The 18,269-nt window shown below is 35.8% G+C and overlaps 1 protein-coding gene across 2 annotated transcripts in view; it reads left to right on the plus strand.

Annotated features, from left to right (window-relative positions):
- LOC6054720 overlaps positions 1–18,269 on the plus strand; it is a 162,047-nt gene that overhangs the window by 133,313 nt on the left and 10,465 nt on the right. For both annotated transcript variants that reach the window (XM_038256493.1, XM_038256492.1), the window contains one exon: positions 8,482–8,743. In XM_038256493.1, coding sequence (XP_038112421.1) covers positions 8,482–8,743 — 262 coding nt within the window. The remainder of the gene's footprint in view (positions 1–8,481; positions 8,744–18,269) is intronic.

Below are 18,269 nucleotides of genomic sequence, written 5' to 3' on the forward strand. Positions count from 1 at the left end.
CTATTGATTTCTGTTCATTAAACAAGAGGTAAAGTTAATGAAAAACTAATATAAAAATAAAGCCTAATAGATTCTATTTCATTTTGTCACATAATTGAATATTTGAAAACAGATTCCAACTTGAATGTGGCAATGGTTTTTTTTGGTAAATATTATTAATTGTTTAACTAAATTCATTAAGTAATTTAAAATATGTTTTTTTTCCAAATGTTGCCCTTGAAGTTTTTGTGAGTATGGGTAAATTACCTACCATAGATAAAGCTTGATTTTCAGTTTTCGGAAAACTTAATCATCGAATAAAATCCAAAATTGAAAAAAATTAAGGTTTTTAAAACATGAAGAAAATATTGAAATTGCAAAAAAAAATTATCTAAGCAATTTTGAGTCATTGCAAAATTGTTTAAAAAAATAGTCTCATCAAAAGTTTTGCTAAAAATAAGTGAGAAAACATACAATCATATCAAACTGAGTTTTCATTGAAAAAACAAACAGTTAAATACTGACCACGAGATAAATTAACATTGATTAGAAAATTCAATATCAAAAATTACAAAATTAAAAAGGGAAGTTGGCAATAACATTTTTTTTACATTTTTCTAAATCCTTTGAATGAATAATAACAGCAATTATGTTTTAATCATTCTTTGATTTAAAATGATGATGAAGTTTAAAAAAAATAGGATCGATATTTTAAGTTTAGTTATCTTTAACTTTTTGTCATTTCCAGTTGAAACGTTTGCCAACTTAAAAAATAACATGGAAGTTAGAAGTATTGTTGAACTTTCGATTATTTTTTCAAAGACTAATTGTTTGTGTTTCTACTCTGATCCATAATAATGAAATTCAATTTTTGAAGTTTTTTTGATTTGTTGTTTAATTTCTGTATTTACAAAAAATGCCTATATTGGGTTTTTTTTAATTCATTGAACATTTTTTTAGGTGGTGGTGGTTCTTATATAAAGTTTTTTGTTTGAAATCATTCTTTAGATAACAAATGCCTATTATTTGAGCATTCTGGAAAAGTCTGGAAAAAAGTCGGGAAAAAGTCGGGAATTTGAAAATGGAATTTGAGTGGTCACCCTGCCAAATCAATCAGAAAATCCCATTTAAAAATACGAGGAGACTTGTATGAAAAATCAAATGTACTCATAACGAAATATGGGTAATTTAATCTCAACTGTGCACGAAAATGTGCAAATTTGAAAAATACCCTCTCCGATCCTGTTCAACTTTGGCAGGGCAAGGCTCCCCTCCATTTTTGTACCTACCCAAAAAATCGACTTTTTAGCGATTTCGGAGCGAACCTTCTAGTTTCAAACGGCGATAGCTCAGGAATCACAAATCTCAGAAGGTCAGTCTTATACTCAATTTTGAAGGAAATCGGACGTAGAATCTAAATTAACTTTTATCAATCTATTTTTTACCTGTATTCTGCAATTGAAAACTTTAAATGGCCGTATCTAAAAGCACCCCAACTTATTTTTTTACTTGACCTCACCATCGTATTCCCCGGCCAATTTTACAAAAGAATCACTTATCGACAGAAATGAATATGTTTCGTTCCAGAGATATCAAATTTTATAGTTTTGAGTTTTTGAGATTACCTACAATAACTTCATTCGCCGCATTTGCTAGAAGCAATCAGACTCGCTAATAAAAAAAAATTGCGCAATACAGGTAGAAAAAAATAAATAAATCAAAATGTTGATCTCGGAAATAGATTCTACGTCCACTTTCCTTCAAAATTGAGTCTAAGACTGACTTTCTAAGATTTAAGGTTCCTGAGCTATCGCTGTTTGAAAATAGGAGGTTCGCTCCAAAATCTACAAAAAAGTCGATTTTTGGGGAGGTACAAAAATGGAGGGCGTGGTCCGATTTGGATGAAATTCGGGATTCTTGCATGTTTTGATAGTATCAATAGCCCTGCCAAATTTGAAAAGTATCGGAGAAGTTAATTTTCAAATGCTTAAAATACAGTTCGTAGTTTACTCGTTCTAATGATTTTGAATATTTTAATTAATTTACATTTTTTAGTTTTAAGTTAGGATTAGTTGTTAAAGTGATTTTTTCTTTTTTACAAAAATGTATTCGATTCAATGCAAAAATGTCTAAAACAATTTGAAGCAAATAAATGAATGTGAACAGTTAATAATAAAACGAAAAATACAATAAAGATGAAGAGCATTTAGCCATACCACTTAGAATGTAAATGAAATGTAATTATTATAAGAAAGTTCAATAAAGACATATTTAATTTCAAATTTCAAATGCTGTTCCACTTCAAATGGAATGACCAATATACAATCGATTTTGCCCTTGCAAATGCAAAACACAACATTTTCGGCAAACTGAGTTTCCTGCAGATATTTAAAATTTATCTTGTTCATGATATTACATATTCATACGAAACATGATGACATAACATTTCGCGTAGATTGGAGTTGTAGCTGTCGTGTTATATTTTTTTTCTTTCGGACTCTATAACCGTCGATGTTCTCCTGCTGACGGTGGAAAACAACCATCTGCCAGCTCGTACCAGTTAGTTTGCAATGAAGACCTTTGCTAGGGTGGTCCTGCTTTGTATTCACGAACATGGTAGCCAAATTGAATCGATCTTGATTATATTGTTATACAAAGATTGATTTAAATATTAATATTTTTTAATATTTTTCAACGTAACCCTAATTTCCCCTCGCAGAATCAGAACATATGGTAGCATCTCTGTCTTTTCGAGTGATACCACCAGCATACACGATGTACTGCACACTGGAGAAACCGCACCGCACAATACCATCCTCGTGATAGAATCGCTTTTTATGATCCTGTTGCAGCATCCACTTTTTTCCATGGAGACACTCGCAGCAAAGCCCTGCCCGAGACCAGGTCGGTGTTTTACATGACCGACTGACTGGATGTTGTACACGAGGGTGTTCCCGGCCGCGTCCCCCGGCGGCCTAGCGCACAGTGTCAATTTATATTGAATTTATTCCATTACGTGGATCAACTTTTTTCTGGTCGAATGTCACGTTGCACGTGGAGGTGGCGCAAAAAATCTGATCAAAAATCGCATTTCGCTGGATGATGTGTCCAAGTTTGAGCAGCAAAAAACAGCGGCACATTTCATTGGTTGAATGAATCCTGTTTCAAAAGGCTTAGCCACTATATTTTATCCATATCAGTTAATGGCTATTCTGCACGTGTCCCATAAAGGGGAGGCGGGCCCACCACACGTGGAACGCCACACTACCTGGACCATAACTCGCAATCGCACACATTTATTCTGGATTTGATATATTGCCATCCGGGGGTCAGTGGCTCTGGAAAAGGTCTGGGAAAAATGGGCTGTACTTTCAGCGATATTTTTTTCCAGAGTTAACCCTATCAGAGCGTAGGCTCACTCCATCAAATGTCGTTTGTAGAAAAAACGGATTTAAGAGCTTGGTTTATTTAAGCGAAACGAAACATAGCTTACTTTAAAATAACAATAACTTTAAAATTACAGCCAAAACTTTTCGTTCAGGAAAAAAACATATAAAAAATCATTAAATAAAGAACAAGTATCATAAAAACGAAAACACTTTCATCATAGATTCTGCAAAAACATCATCAAACAAGAAACGACCAGCATCCAAAAGCAAACGATTACTATCAGCAATGTACGAGGATGGTTGAGGTGTGCAAAAAGTGGTCTACGGGAGTTTTTACTTCCAACTTGCTCCTCACAAATATTCACCATTTTATGGAAAAGCATCGTTCCCAGGTTCAGGCTTTCCACCCACAACATGCGAGAGGGAAAAAAGCGTTGACCCACGAGCTTTTGCTGGGTGATGGAAGCTCTTTCCCGTTTCATTTATAAGCAAAATATTTCATCCCAGGAAGAGGAGTACTGCCTGTTTTTTTTTTTTGTTTTCTTTGGGTAGGGACTGTAGTGAATATTAAACAAAAAAATCTCATCATTGGAGCATTTTTTGTTACGGGACCATCCATAAACCACGTGTACACCTTAGAGGGGGGGGTCTGGCGATTGGATTTTATTTGTATGGAAATTGTCCACAATGGTGGGAGGGGGGTTTGAGATCTCCAAAAAAGTGTCCACGTGGTTTATGGATGGTCCCGTAACAAAAAATGCTCCAATGATGAGATTTTTTTGTTTAATATTCACTACAGACCATGTTTTGCTCTTGAACTCGTTCCTAGATGTGGTGATAGTTTTTAGAAACACGTTCTTTTTTTCTGTTTGAAGATCGTGACATATTTACAGCCTAGGATATTACAATAATGTTACAATCAATTGGCCTTACCCTTCCTATTGTCAAATCATTCAGAAAAATACTCTACTGATTACTCAAAAATGTAATCAATGTCTTGAGAATGAATCGAAAATTTTATTTTTCACTTGTTCAGGTGGTCAAACAAACTTTACTTCTCTTGTTTTATGATGTTCATCATTTTCATTTTTATTGTGATTAGTATACTTATCTTAGGCTTAGTGATTTTTCAAAAAAATAAAATTTCACGGGGACCTTAATTTCAAAACACCAAATTTCACGGAAATTTCGCGGAACGTGAAAAATCTTATGTTAAATTTACAGAAACTACTTTTTATGCTTTATTTTATATTATTTGTCGATAAAAAAAAAATCTTATTTTTAAAAAGTTTTTTTTTTTGTGTCGCGTTCAAGCGACACAAAAAAAACTTTTCTAATTTCAAAATAAAATTCCACTTGGTTTATGGATGGGCTCTATATAGATTTTCAAACCAAAATGTAGGGCAAGCGTATTGTCATTTATTAAGCTCCTTTTTTTAAATTTATGACTAATAAAGTTAAACGGTTTTCACTGATTTGCTACTATTTTATCTTTCTACATTTTATTGTGTTTTATATCTAGCCAAATTTTGCCCAGTAAAAATATTTTTAAGCTTTTCATATCACTTTTCAAAAACTAAATTAAAAATCAAAGGCAAAAATAATTTAATCTGTCACGAAATCTTAAAAATTTTATTCAAAATCAGAACAGAAAACCACAAAAATAACTTCCACGGGAACCATCCACCCAAATAATCTAATATCGTGAAAATCAAACAGGACTCAGAAAAAAATCTGAAATGTCCTAAAAAGGTGACTTAGAGATTAAAATATTATTTATTTAATCTTGAATCACCAAGCTTGAATCTTTTAATTTCTTTGGAGTTATACCTTTCAAATTTTGAATTAAATGATAGTAAAATTGTTATTACGGCGAATGAAAATATTGCTAAATTCAGTTAGTTTCCTAAGAATAATTGATAAACTATTATTTAGAATATCAAGAAAAAAATCTGTGCAATCTTTAAGAAAAAATATCTCAATATACTTGTTCAGTCAATTATTGATTGAAAAAAGACAAAATTATAATAAATTAATCCCGAGAATATATTTTTTCTATGACTGATTTTTGTTAACATCTTTTAAGTATTCGCAGCATTCACTTCTCAGTAAATGTTGTATCAATTTCATGTTAATGTATGTTTTGCTAACAATTCTCGAAATGATTCATATCACGCTTTTCAATTGAAAACTAATTAAATTTACTTAGAAGTCTTTATGAATGAAATATGTATTATGTTGTTATTTTAATAAACTGATTTGAGAAAATTGATAACTTTCATGGGATTTCACGGAAATCTTCAAATTTCACGAATTTCACGCTGTCCGCGAAATCGTGAAAATTCACTAACCCTACTTATCTTGTTTAGCTTTAATATTTTGTTATCAGTATAAAGCCTGTTGTACAACCTCGAATCATTCATTATCTTCAGACAATTTAATGTCTTCTTGTCTTGTTTAAATATTCTCCCAGTCCCTTTAATATTTGTTTGCTTGATTTCACTTTGTTTTGCATAATATCGATTCATAAGTTTTAATGTTATTAGAAATTGCGCTAAAATAAAGTTTGAGACTAAAAATAATGCGTTCTTTTTTTTTCGAAAATTACTAGTCATGGACACGGCAAGATTTTCTAAAAAAAAAATTAGAATTGTGTTTTCCAAAGACTGAAATTTGATTTGAAAATGGATTCAGGACCGAGTTCTTAATCTGCCAAACTTACGAGAATATTCACTGAATCATTTCCATACAGTTTTGTTTTCATAATAATATGATGTAACCACTCTTTAAAATAAACAGAAAACACAATTATTATTTGATTATAATCAATAATTATTGAAAAGTTCTTGTTTTGCTTCTTCTGCTTGGAGTCGATGGAAACGAAATATTTTTATAAAATTATACGTCATAAACTTGAAAAAGATAGTCTTCTATTCTGTATTCTTCAGTATAAAATGTATAAAAATAACAGTTTTTACAAGTTCCAAAATATCTCAAATTTGGTTTGATTTGATTTGTTTGATTTATGATTTATTTTGCAACCTTATTATAAACTATTAACACTACAACTATCAAGCACACTGAAAACTACACAGAAAAAAATGATGGTAATATTCATCAGGAAATGGTGAAAGATTTTTTGTCAAAAAAATGTGTACTATTAAATAAGAAAATGATGAATTTTCATAAGTTTCTGGTGAATATTCGTCAAGTTTACGTTTTTACATATTTTTTAAGTAATATTATAAAAAAGAGGTAATATTCAACCTATAAAATTTTCAACATTCCAAAATTCAACTTTTTTTTTGCTGTGTAGGTTGTTTCCATTTTTTATTATAGACATCAAATTGTGTTGTACAAACTGGTTTCCTTCAGAAAATTTATCATCGAGATCTCCTTTCAGGTTTCATAAAAAAAATTATTGGAATGAAAATTGACCATGCGTTTTTAAATAAAATGCGTTCAATTAAAAAGTTTTTAATTCCAAATCAAAATAATCTCAAGATGAAGAAATTCTGGAAATCCAGCAATCAACAAAAAATATAAAACAATCATGAGCATGAGCATGAGCATGAGAGATCACCCATGGTTGCCCCTCCGTTGCTGAACAGAACCGTAATATCCTTTCAGCACTACTGATTATAGGCTTCGACGATCTAGTGGTGTTTCCCTTATCAACAGCATGTATGAATGCGCTGAAAAGATAAAACACCATGATTGCTAAAGCTAGATCAGTTGCGAATAGGTAACAGTCATTGGCCACCAACGGCGCCCGCCATGTCAGTTTGTAGACCTCGATTTTAAGGGACGGGAATGTTAGTTAGCGCAGGTTGCTACTAGGGCAGCTGATTTACTCTGTGCTTACACCCCACGAGCGCCAGGAACCTGAAAACCTGTTAGTAGGATAGGGTGTTTGGTCAGGATTCATCATAGAAGATGTTGATGCGACCCAAAATCATAGTGTTTGTTGAAAGATGTTATATATTATTCTCAAGGCAAACAATCGGATGCTGCGGATGAGACATTTCCCGTTTATCGGTTGTTAAATTTTAAATGAAATGGTCTAGTCTTAGACAGCCGGCTGTGGAAAGATAGAACCAAAATCATTTGTAATTAAAGAATGAAGGATTAAACAATTTAACTTTTAACTTGAGATGATTTTACGAGTTTTAAATGATTGATGTTTAGTGAGGTACTGATTAACGGTGCGAACGACGAGTTTCGATGTGTATCGAGCTGAAATGGTATGATAGGGTGTTGATAGGGTCAAATCAAACTGGCTAGCTGTCATCGGGACAGCCAAAGCCAGCCGCACCTTCACACGCACACACGCACGCCAAAAAAACGAAAAACGAAAAACACCCCGACGGCGGACGCGAAAATTCTACGACCCTACGGAAAGGAATCGCAAATCTGACTCAAAAATTATAAAACAATCATCAAACATTTTTTTTAAATTTTGTAAACAAACAAGTCTCTGTATGCTCAACATTTTACAATTTGAATATTTTTAGCGCCCTTGTTTTAGATAGAACATAGAACATTTGAGAAGTTCTAAACATGTTTTACCCTTTCAAATGCTAAATTCATTTTAATAAAATGAGAGAAACTTTTATTAAACCCATTATGGCAGCAGCTCTTAGCAAAACAAATAAAAAAGTACCTTCTTTCAACAAGCTGTTATGTTCACATGTTCCTTTTGTATATGTGAAACTTTCTCAAATAATGCAGCAACAGTTTCCAAACAACTGCAAAAACAACGATGAAATACTCTGATACATGTCTATTTGGTAATCCAGCAGTGTTGGGAAATGCGCTAATTAAATAAACTCAACAGTTCATTATAAAAAAAATCAATTAGAACCATTGAAAATAAAAAAAAACATATTCAAACAAAACTCTATTAAATTTTGTAAGAAAATGTTTTTTGTAGCATTGTAGATTATTGAGATAAAATATTATTCTGACTTTTAATTAAATAAGCAATAACAATATATAATAATAAATACACACCACTGCCCAACACCCAACTGCTGTTCGTGATCTCATATATGTGATGTTTACTCTTGTATGTTTTCTTCTCTTCCTCGCTCCAATCCACCTTCCGCACCAGACCATCGTCCGCGAGATGAACCGGTTGGGCATGATAGTGGACCTGTCGCGATCATCCGTCGCCACGATGAAGGACGTCCTGGCGACCTCGCAAGCGCCGGTCATATTTTCCCACTCGTCGGCGTACGCCCTGTGCAACTCGAGCCGGAACGTGCAGGACGAGGTGCTGGCGCTGCTCGCCAAGAACCGGGGCCTGGTGATGGTCAACTTTTACAATAAATTTCTCAGCTGCGGCGAGAACGCCTCGGTCCAGGACGCAGCCGGTGAGTACAATTGGGTTGGGGGTAGAGGGAAAAACGGGAACTGTGACCACTAATTTGACGCGTTTGCTGAGAACAGTAAGCACGACTGTCGACAAACTTTGCAAGCTGTCCAGAAGGGTGGCTTTGGAAAAGAAGTACAAAAATTAAGAACTATAGTCACAAAAAAAACACGTTTAGCTTTGTATCAACCATAACAATACTTTTGCTTTTTCCAAAGTATTCCCAATCAACAGTACCTCACAATCAAGTTTAGCTACACTCCAATCAACACAACCATGTGATGATGGTACCGCCCAGATTGCGTGCACTAGGGAAAGCTTCCAGTAGAGCAGCTTTTACTACCTAGTTGTTAGTCGCACACACTGCATTGCATTGCGCATCCAAAAGTAACAAACACGGTCAGCACTGCCATCACAGTACTCTTTTTCTGGCTATGGGTTCTAAAAACCGCAATCGGGGCCCATATATCACGTTTTAGGCGAGCCTTTTGCAGTCCATTCGGCGAGTGTGTGCCAACGACGAGGTCATCACTGAAACTGGGAAAACGTGCGTATCGGCGAATGTTTTGGGAAAGCAGCTTCCACTGGAACCAGTTTGGTTAATACTTGTAGGACCCTGGATTTTTTTTTTTTCAGAGCAAAATTAATATTATTGTTAACATAATTTCAAGTTTTCTCAAAAAATTAAAAGTAATTCATAGTTTTTGAATATTACGCTGTTTAGATTCATAAAAAAAGCAAAAGAATAAATTAACAATTGAATTGTTTACACAAAAATATAAATTTACTAAATATCACCTGAAAAAGCACTTTACACTTTCAGGATGCTTCGAATTAAAAAAAAATCTAGCCGAATTCCTGTGCATTTTGTCTCTCTGGACTCTAGTCGAAATTGTAGATTTAAAGAAGGAAACAATGTACAAAAAATAACATTTTTATAGTACCGTCATTTCAGCATTTTTGTAAGACCCAATCTTACCCCCCAGACCCAATGTCACCCCTGATGACGGTACTGCACTCTATTAGTTTAATTTTTTATTTCAAATTGAGCTCAAATAAACAAAACATATAGTCAACATATTCTCAAACAGCTTTTAACGATCTAATTATTTATGAAAGTCCTCGCCGAAATACCGTGGTCAAAAATTTACAATTTTCGTAATAAAAACCATTTCAAAAAAAAATTCCTCAGAAAGGCGAAAGCAATTATAGCTCCCCATGTTATATTTATTTAAATTTAAATAATTAAATATTTTATTCATTTATTTTATTATTGTACTTTTCAATAAAAATACTAAGAAGTTTTTAAAACAATTCTTGAATCCACTTACACAATCAAAGACTCACAGCTGCAAAAAAAAATGTCTTTAGGATGTTTTACGTAGCATTTAAAAAAATTGTGATTGCGAGTTACAAAGCACCATGCGGCTCCAGCAGAATGTCTGGGAACTCATTTCGATGGAGATAATCTGTATCTCAAGGAGGGATTTTCTGATCGATTTGGTGTCTTCAGCAAAGTTGTTGAGGGATTTTCTGATCGATTTGGTGTCTTCAGCAAAGTTATAGGTTATGATTAGACTATTCAGAAAAATAAGTTAAACTCTGCATAAAAATAAACATTTCTTATGAACCTTTTTATCAATCATCGATTTTTTACATTTTTTATATGACGTTTTGTTTTGGGCCAAGTTAGGCGTCATCCATAAAGTATGTGTGTGTGTGTGTGTGTGTGTGTGTGGTCCAATCCAATACCCGCTAACCGGTAGCGATATTATGGGAAAGTATAGTTTGTATCAGACTTTGTATATGCCGAATGCTGATACAGCTTATCTCAGTCCCGGGTATTAGGTGGTGATAGCCCTCACGCTGCTTCCAACGACCCGTTTCAGAATGACAGAGCTCCTTGCGGTCCAATTCCGAGGTCGCTGGGCATTGTTCGGCCCCGCCTAAACATAGAAGCAAGCATCTGAAGGAAACTCGATCTATATTTAGACTTCCAATCCCGTCAGGCAAATCAGGGATCAGCGCGTATTTAATATGAGAAGATAACATGTTTCAACACTACGGATCATTTCACTGCTAGAGTGTAAACCTTCTGATGGCCGACTGCTTAGCGTTCCAGACCACCAATCCTAAGGCGTGAGTTCGAATCCCGCCTGATTATTTTCGTTTTTGTTCATATTCAAAGTTCAAATTCATGATTCCAAATTTCAAATTTCAAAGGAACCGACCGGGATTTGATCCCTGAACCTTCTGCTTGTGAGGCAGAAGCCGTAACCATTAAGCCACGGAGCCGGTTAGGCGTCATCCATAAAGTATGTCACGCAAAAATCGGCCAAAATTTTGAATGCTTTTCAATTTATTAGAGTTTTTTTTTAAATACAAAAAAATCACATTTTACCGTATTTTTTCGAAAATAGCCATTTTTATTTTGATTATATGCTTTGGAAAATACTGAAATTTTCACAAATTACCGTATTTTTCAGAAAATATTCAAATTATCAAAATATGCAATAAGGGTACTAAACGAAGCGACATTTTGTATGCTTTTTCACTTTATTGGAGTTTATTTTTTGAAAATATTGAAATTTTCACAAATAACCGTATTTTTTTCGAAAATACTCAAATTTTCAAAATTTGCAAGATGGGGTTCAAACAAATTGAAATTTCGTAAGCTTTTTCAATATATTAGAGTTTATTTTTGGAAAATACTAATTTTTTTACAAAGTACCTTATTTGTTCGAAAATACTCAAATTTTCAAAATTTGCAAGATGGGTTTCAAACAAATTAAAATTTCGTAAGCTTTTTTAATTTATTAGGGTTTTTTTTGGAAAATAATAAAATGTTTACAAAGTACCTTATTTGTTTTTTAAAATACTCAAATTTTCAAAATATGCAATATGGGTATCAAACGAAGCGATATTTTACATAAAAGGGTGGTCCTAATCTGGGCTTTCTCGGGAACTTCAATAAATTTAGAACAACTTTCCCGAAATTTAAATTGTATTGTCGTTTGATACACATTGCAAATTAAAAAAAAAGCAATATTTTACAAAAAAGACTCTAATAAAGTGAAAAAAGCATACAAAATTTCGCTTCGTTTGATATCCATACTGCATATTTATAATTTTTAGTATTTTCGAAAAAAAGGCTATATGTATTTTTTTTTGTATTTTCCTCTAATAAAGTTAAAAAAAAGCACAAAAAATTCACTTCGTTTGATACCCATATTGCATATATTGAAAATTTGAGCATCTTCGAAAAGATACGGTAATTTGGGATTTTTTATTGTATTTAAAAAAAACTCTATTAATGTGAAAAAGCAAACCAAATTTAGCTTCGTTTGATACCAATATTGTATTTTTTTTATTTGAGTATTTTAGAAAAAAAATACGGTAATTTGTGAAAATTTGAGTATTTTCAAAAAGACTCTAATAACGTGAAAAAAAACATACAAAACTCGCTTCGTTTCATACCGATATTGCAATTTTTTTTTAAATACGGTATTTTGAGAACAATTTTGAGTACATATTTCACTTGGAAAGTTATTAGATTTTCAAAAAATATTTTTTGGTGAAAGCATTGGAAATTTATCATGATATGGTTGAATGAATCGATTTTAGAAATATTTAAAAAATGAATTATCGTCCATTATCGGCGATAAGAAAAATCGAAATATCGATAACGATAGAACTATTGTTATCGTTATCGAGCCTCGATAATTTTATCGTTAACAACCTTGATGTTTACGCAGTTTTCATTGATGATATCTTCTTCTAAAACCTTTCATTCAGCTAGTTTTATTTTGCAATAAATTCATTTCCAGACATCAAAATTGATTATGTGCAATTCATAGGTAGCTAGAAACTGAAAACTAACCTCAAAATCTAATTACACCAACCGAACCGTAAGCAAACAGAACCTCAACCTTCAGATTCATTATTTACTGCTCCTTCTAAACTAATTCAATTGACTCTACGTAGGGTAGCAACCAGCACCAGCAGCTCGTTCGCCCCATTTCGTCCAATTTGCCTCCTCACCGCAAAGCCGCAAACATTTGGCATATATTGCTGCTGCTGCTCCCAGCAAAACTGCAAATTTACCAGCTGGCATTTTAATATCGTCCCTTTGGCAGGAAAGTCATAAATTTCCGTTTTCCATTTCACTCCGGGGCGTTGAAAAGAAAAGACTTTGCCGTAAACCGGCCGGGCCGTGCTGCCATCAGCAATAAAACCAGCCCGATTGTGTACTCTGACTGGGGTGTTGTACAACAACACTGTGTGCCCTGATGTGCCCCACTCCGAAAACGACCGCAACTACAAATTTATTGCCGTTGAAAGGACTCATTTAACCGTCACGCTTTGTATAGTTTTTGGGGCCGCCGCCGCCATGATGGGCTCGAGTTGCCATGTGTCTCGCATCCTTGCGAAGGCCACTTAAAATATATTTATTTCTTGGCTTGCGTCTATATTTGGAGAGGTTCTTGGGTTTGTGTAGACCAAGAAGCGTGGAAGATCTACTCCATCCTGGGTCAACCGGTTGACCTTTCCTCTCTACCAAACAAACATTGACCTGCACAGAACCTCTGCTCCGGGTGGACCAGAAACGGATGATGTTATTGGAGTTGAGTGCAATGTTTCGCCAGATGTGGTTCCGAAGGTTGTTATTGTTTTTTTGTCATATCCTGATCACACACAACCCGTGGCCGATGTAATAACTGCGAGTGCCCCGGAGGAAGAATCCCGCACCACTAAACCACGTAGCTGCCGCTGTTTAGATGAAAGGTTAACCTGCGATGTCCCAGCATCTGCACGGGGAAAGAACAACAGCCTGTACGACGGCGCGATGACGTCTGCTCCCATGACCTGGTGCAGCAGCAGGCCCACATCCGGATCCCACGCCTGGTTAGCGAGAAGGCACAATGCCAAATGGGGTTTTGCCTTCTTATGTTTTTTTTTTGCTTTTGAAGAACAATGTGTGAAAGAATACAATATCATTTTTATTAGAAAGTCACTTTTTTCTGACTGACGACCTTTGGATTGCGAGTCCACTTTTATACGACCTCTAGAACAAACCAAGCAAATTCTTCATGAAATTCTATTAAAAAACTTCTTCTTAAAGTGACGTGACGAAAGCGATGACGACATTTCTGATAAAATCTGACAGGATACAAAACTTTGGATATTTTGAAGAAGTTTGAAGCATCAGCAGGCCTGTATCTCGAGAGTGACTTCCTGTTTGCTACTCGAAGCCTTACAGCTTGGCTTACTGATTCGTTGAATTATTCCAAAATATTTATTATATAGCTCGAGCCCACAGCTAATTAACTTTTCGACATTGACGCAGACCAATTTCAAAGCTGCCTAGTAAAGTAGAGATTATTACCTTAAAATCTGAGAAGTCCCCTTTGAATAAATTAGCCTCACTTAAAATTCGCCGAAATTTGAAACGCGATGAAACTTTCCAGCATAAATTACTCATTTCAAGGAAACGCCCTGGCAAGAAAGCCACCACTGCTGGCAGCAGTTTCGTTTGAAATTAATATTACCAAAAAAAAAGTACGTAACCTCATTGGAGCACCTGCCGTTCCAGGCCACAATTTGTCATGCTGACAACCTGTAAAAAGGATCCGGGAATGCTTTTCTGCTCCATCCAGGTGAGTCCCATTTTTATGCTCCCGCCAGGAAGGCCAGCTGCGAACCAATCATGCTGCGTTTTCTACGACGAAAAAATCCCTATCAAATCACCCTTGTTGAAGCAGTCGGGCTGCTGCTGCGGTACGACACTTTATGTCGTCGCACCGAGAGAGAAAGCATAGAGACGACCATGGAGCATAAAACTGAAAACATTCTGGGTGAACAAAAAACCTGGGGAAAATCACATGCTGGGTGCACTAGAAGAGGCCCCCCTGCTGGCAGGGCGGGACTCGATGGAAAAGCTTGTGAAAACTGTCCACTTTTTGTGCTAGAAGTACGGAGAAAAACTGCAACTGGCGCTGATGTTGAAAGCAGTAGAATATTCTGATGTTATTACATTCTGTTGGGTGAAATTCAGAAAATGTAACATCCCGCGCATTTAATCTATTTCTATTGTGGTTCTGCATTGTTAAAATAAATTTAAAGGAAAAATGTCTTACTGGAATAAGAATCTGAAAAAAATCAACATTGGCCCGACTACATAAAGCGCAACCAATCAAATGATTGGCATTTAAAATAGTAATCATCAAATTCCACCATATTTTAGGAAAATGTTTGTAAATTATCGTTTATTGACCCATAGTCACCCCCACTGACGGTACATTTTAAATGATTAATACGCATTTCGTCGTTGTCGTGCTATCTTGTCATACGTGCATTTTGGGTCCAATTGAGCGACCATTTGGTGCCTTTTGACCATCATAGATTCTCAAAATTGGTTTTCAGTTCTGAGATATTCAATAAAAACCGAAAAAAAACTTCGTGCATCGTTGTCACTCTTCATATGAAAGAAGCAACCGTCCCCTAACATGACAGTTTTCGTGAGTTGCGCGTATACACCGACAGATGGCAAGTGGGCCTCGTCGGAGTACGCCCATCAAATACACTACTCAAAATTTGCATAGGAAACTTTTTTTCGTGACGGCTTTTGTGGCACGCTCACTTCAACAGTTCTAGACTAATATTTGAACGTGGTGTATCTCTAAACAAGATTTTAAAGAAAATGATTCCATAATGCTTATTTTGTCGTTTTAAACCAAAACAAGGCAAAAACTATATTTAATTAAACTATTCGCCATTTTCAAAAATTTGGCTAGATAACGTGCTACACAGTAAAAAATAATGTAAATTTGGAAGCTGTAATTTTGGAAGGTTGGATATTACCTCTTTTATGATGTAATTTTACCTCAATTTTGACTGAAAAAGTGACATTACACCAGAAAAGTGGTAAAATTACACCTTTTTTCTGACATAAAATATGTACCTCTTCCCAGATGTAATATTACCATGATTTTTTCTGTGTATCTTGACACACTGTACACATGTACACTGTGCTGAATCTCGAAGCCGTTGCATCGTATCAAAAAGTGATACAATACAAACTTGTAGGGAATTAGACAGGCTTTCTAAAAAAATACACTGAAAGAAAAAAACACGCCACTTCTATGAGATTTTATGATTTTTAAGTTTAAAAGTCAAATTTAAAGGTGAGCCCACGATTTTTTTTCGTTAAATTTTTTTGTGAAAATAGCCTAAGATGTTACAAAAAGACTCACGAAAAATGTAGAATGGAACAACTTTCCTAAAAAAATACTTAAAATCATTTTTTTGAACAGTGCTATAAAAGTCAAAATTTTCAAAAACCAAATGCGGGAATTGATTCTCTAGACAATTTTACATAAAAGTCTCCATATTGATAATTATCCTAAGTCCAATACTTGTAAAGTTACAGCGGTTTTAAAAATAAAAATGTTGAAAAAATAGGTTTTTTCGGTGGTTTTTGGCAATTTCTAAATGACAGACTTGATTTTTCAGTCTCGAAAATATTATTACCGGAAAGCTCGTCCAATTCCCCATAAGTTTGCCTTTTTTGCTTTCAGCTCGTCCAATTTCTCATAAGTTTGTCCTTTTTTGCTTTTATTTCAGTGCTGAAAAGTAGAACTTTTCAGAACTAAAACAGTATCGAAAAGTAACATTTTTCATTTTTTTTAATTGTTTTTAACGATAAATCTACTTAACACATGGATGTTTGACATAAAATTCAATTCAAAAAGCGTTTTTCAGAAAAGGGTCCTAAAGATATATTTAAATTTTTATGTACAACGTACAGGCGTATGGTGTCGACCATCAAGAGAGTCAGTCCACCTAGCCCGTCGAATGTTTAACCAGTCTTCAATCAGATGGGCCCTCGGCACATTTGAACCACTGAAGGCTGCAGGACCCGACGGCATCCTTCCAATCTTTCTCCAAAAAGCAGCCGACACCATAATGGCTGAGTTGATCAACTTACTTCGAGCCAGCTTCACCCTGGGCTACATCCCTCGAAGCTGGCGCAAAGTTAAGGTGATCTTCATACCTAAGGCCGGCAGAAGTGACCCCACGATGCCAAAGCCTTCAGACCCATAAGTCTGACAGTGACGCTGCTCAAGCTTATGGAGAAAATCACGGATAACCACATCCGGGCGGAGTTCTTGAAGGACTTCCTTTGCATAAACACCAATATGCATACCAAGCGGGCAAATCGACCGAAACTGCCCTACACGCGTTAGTGTCACGTATCGAGAACGCACTGAAATATAAAGAATCTGCACTTTGTGCTTTTCTTGATATTCAGGGTGCCTTCGATAACACTTCGTACACAGCCATCAACGAAGCGCTCCGGTCGAGGAACGTCGATGGAACAACTGCGAGCTGGATTCATGCTATGCTTACGAGCAGAGATTTCAGCATCGCTAGGAGACACATCTATCACAATAACAGCAGCCAAAGGCTGTCCGCAAGGGAGTACTCTCTCCTTTGCTTTGGCTGCTGGTGGTAGATAGTCTTCTAAGAAAACTTACACTACTCGGCTACGAAGTCATTGGATATGCTGACGACGTAGTCTTAATCATCCGGGGGAAGTATGACGGAACGTTATCGGACCGTCTACAGTCAGCTCTAAACTGCACCATGTCGTGGTGTGAGCAGGAAGGGCTGACAATAAACCCCAACAAAACCGTGATAATCCCGTTTACTAACAGGAGGAAACACGACCTTAGGCCGCCTACCTTGAAAGGAACCCAACTGACCTTCAGTTCTGAGGTCAAATATTTAGGAGTAATCCTTGACAAAAAGCTGAACTGGAATGCACATCTGGACTATGCGGTAAAGAAGGCAACTACTGCTATCTGGGCGTGCAACAAAATGCTCGGCAAAACCTGGGGCCTTAAACCGAAACTTGCATTCTGGTCTTACACCACCATCGCCCGACCTAGGGTAACCTATGCGTCGACCGTTTGGTGGCCGAAGACTGAACAGAAGACATGTCAGTCGAAGCTGACCAAGCTCCAACGACTGGCATGTCTCTCTGTAACGAGTGCAATGAAAACAACCCCACCGCGGCCATGGAAGCCATGCTATGCATTCTGCCTTTACATTTACATGTGAAGCAGGAGGCAGCGCTTGGCGCTCTACGACTACAACGGTGTAACAACTGGGTGGAAGGAGATGGAACGGGTCACTCGCGGATCGTGAAGGCTTTTGACATTTCCCCTTGCAACTTCAGTCTCGGACTGCATGGAGGTGAGGCTCAACATGGACATTCCATATGAGGTGATTGAAACAAATCGCCAAATGTGGAGTAATGGAGGACCTACACTTCCAGAAGGAACTATTCGTTTCTTTACGGATGGTTCAAAAATGGGCACTTCTACTGGAGCTGGAGTCTTCGGTCCTCGAACCAGGGAAACCATATCTATGGGAAAGTGGCCTACCGTTTTTCAAGCAGAAGTGTATGCCATACACATCTGTGCGAGGACGTGTATTATGAGAAATTATAGACACGCAAAAAT

This window comes from Culex quinquefasciatus, chromosome 2 (genome assembly GCF_015732765.1).
Source record: "Culex quinquefasciatus strain JHB chromosome 2, VPISU_Cqui_1.0_pri_paternal, whole genome shotgun sequence".
Lineage (NCBI taxonomy): Eukaryota > Metazoa > Arthropoda > Insecta > Diptera > Culicidae > Culex > Culex quinquefasciatus.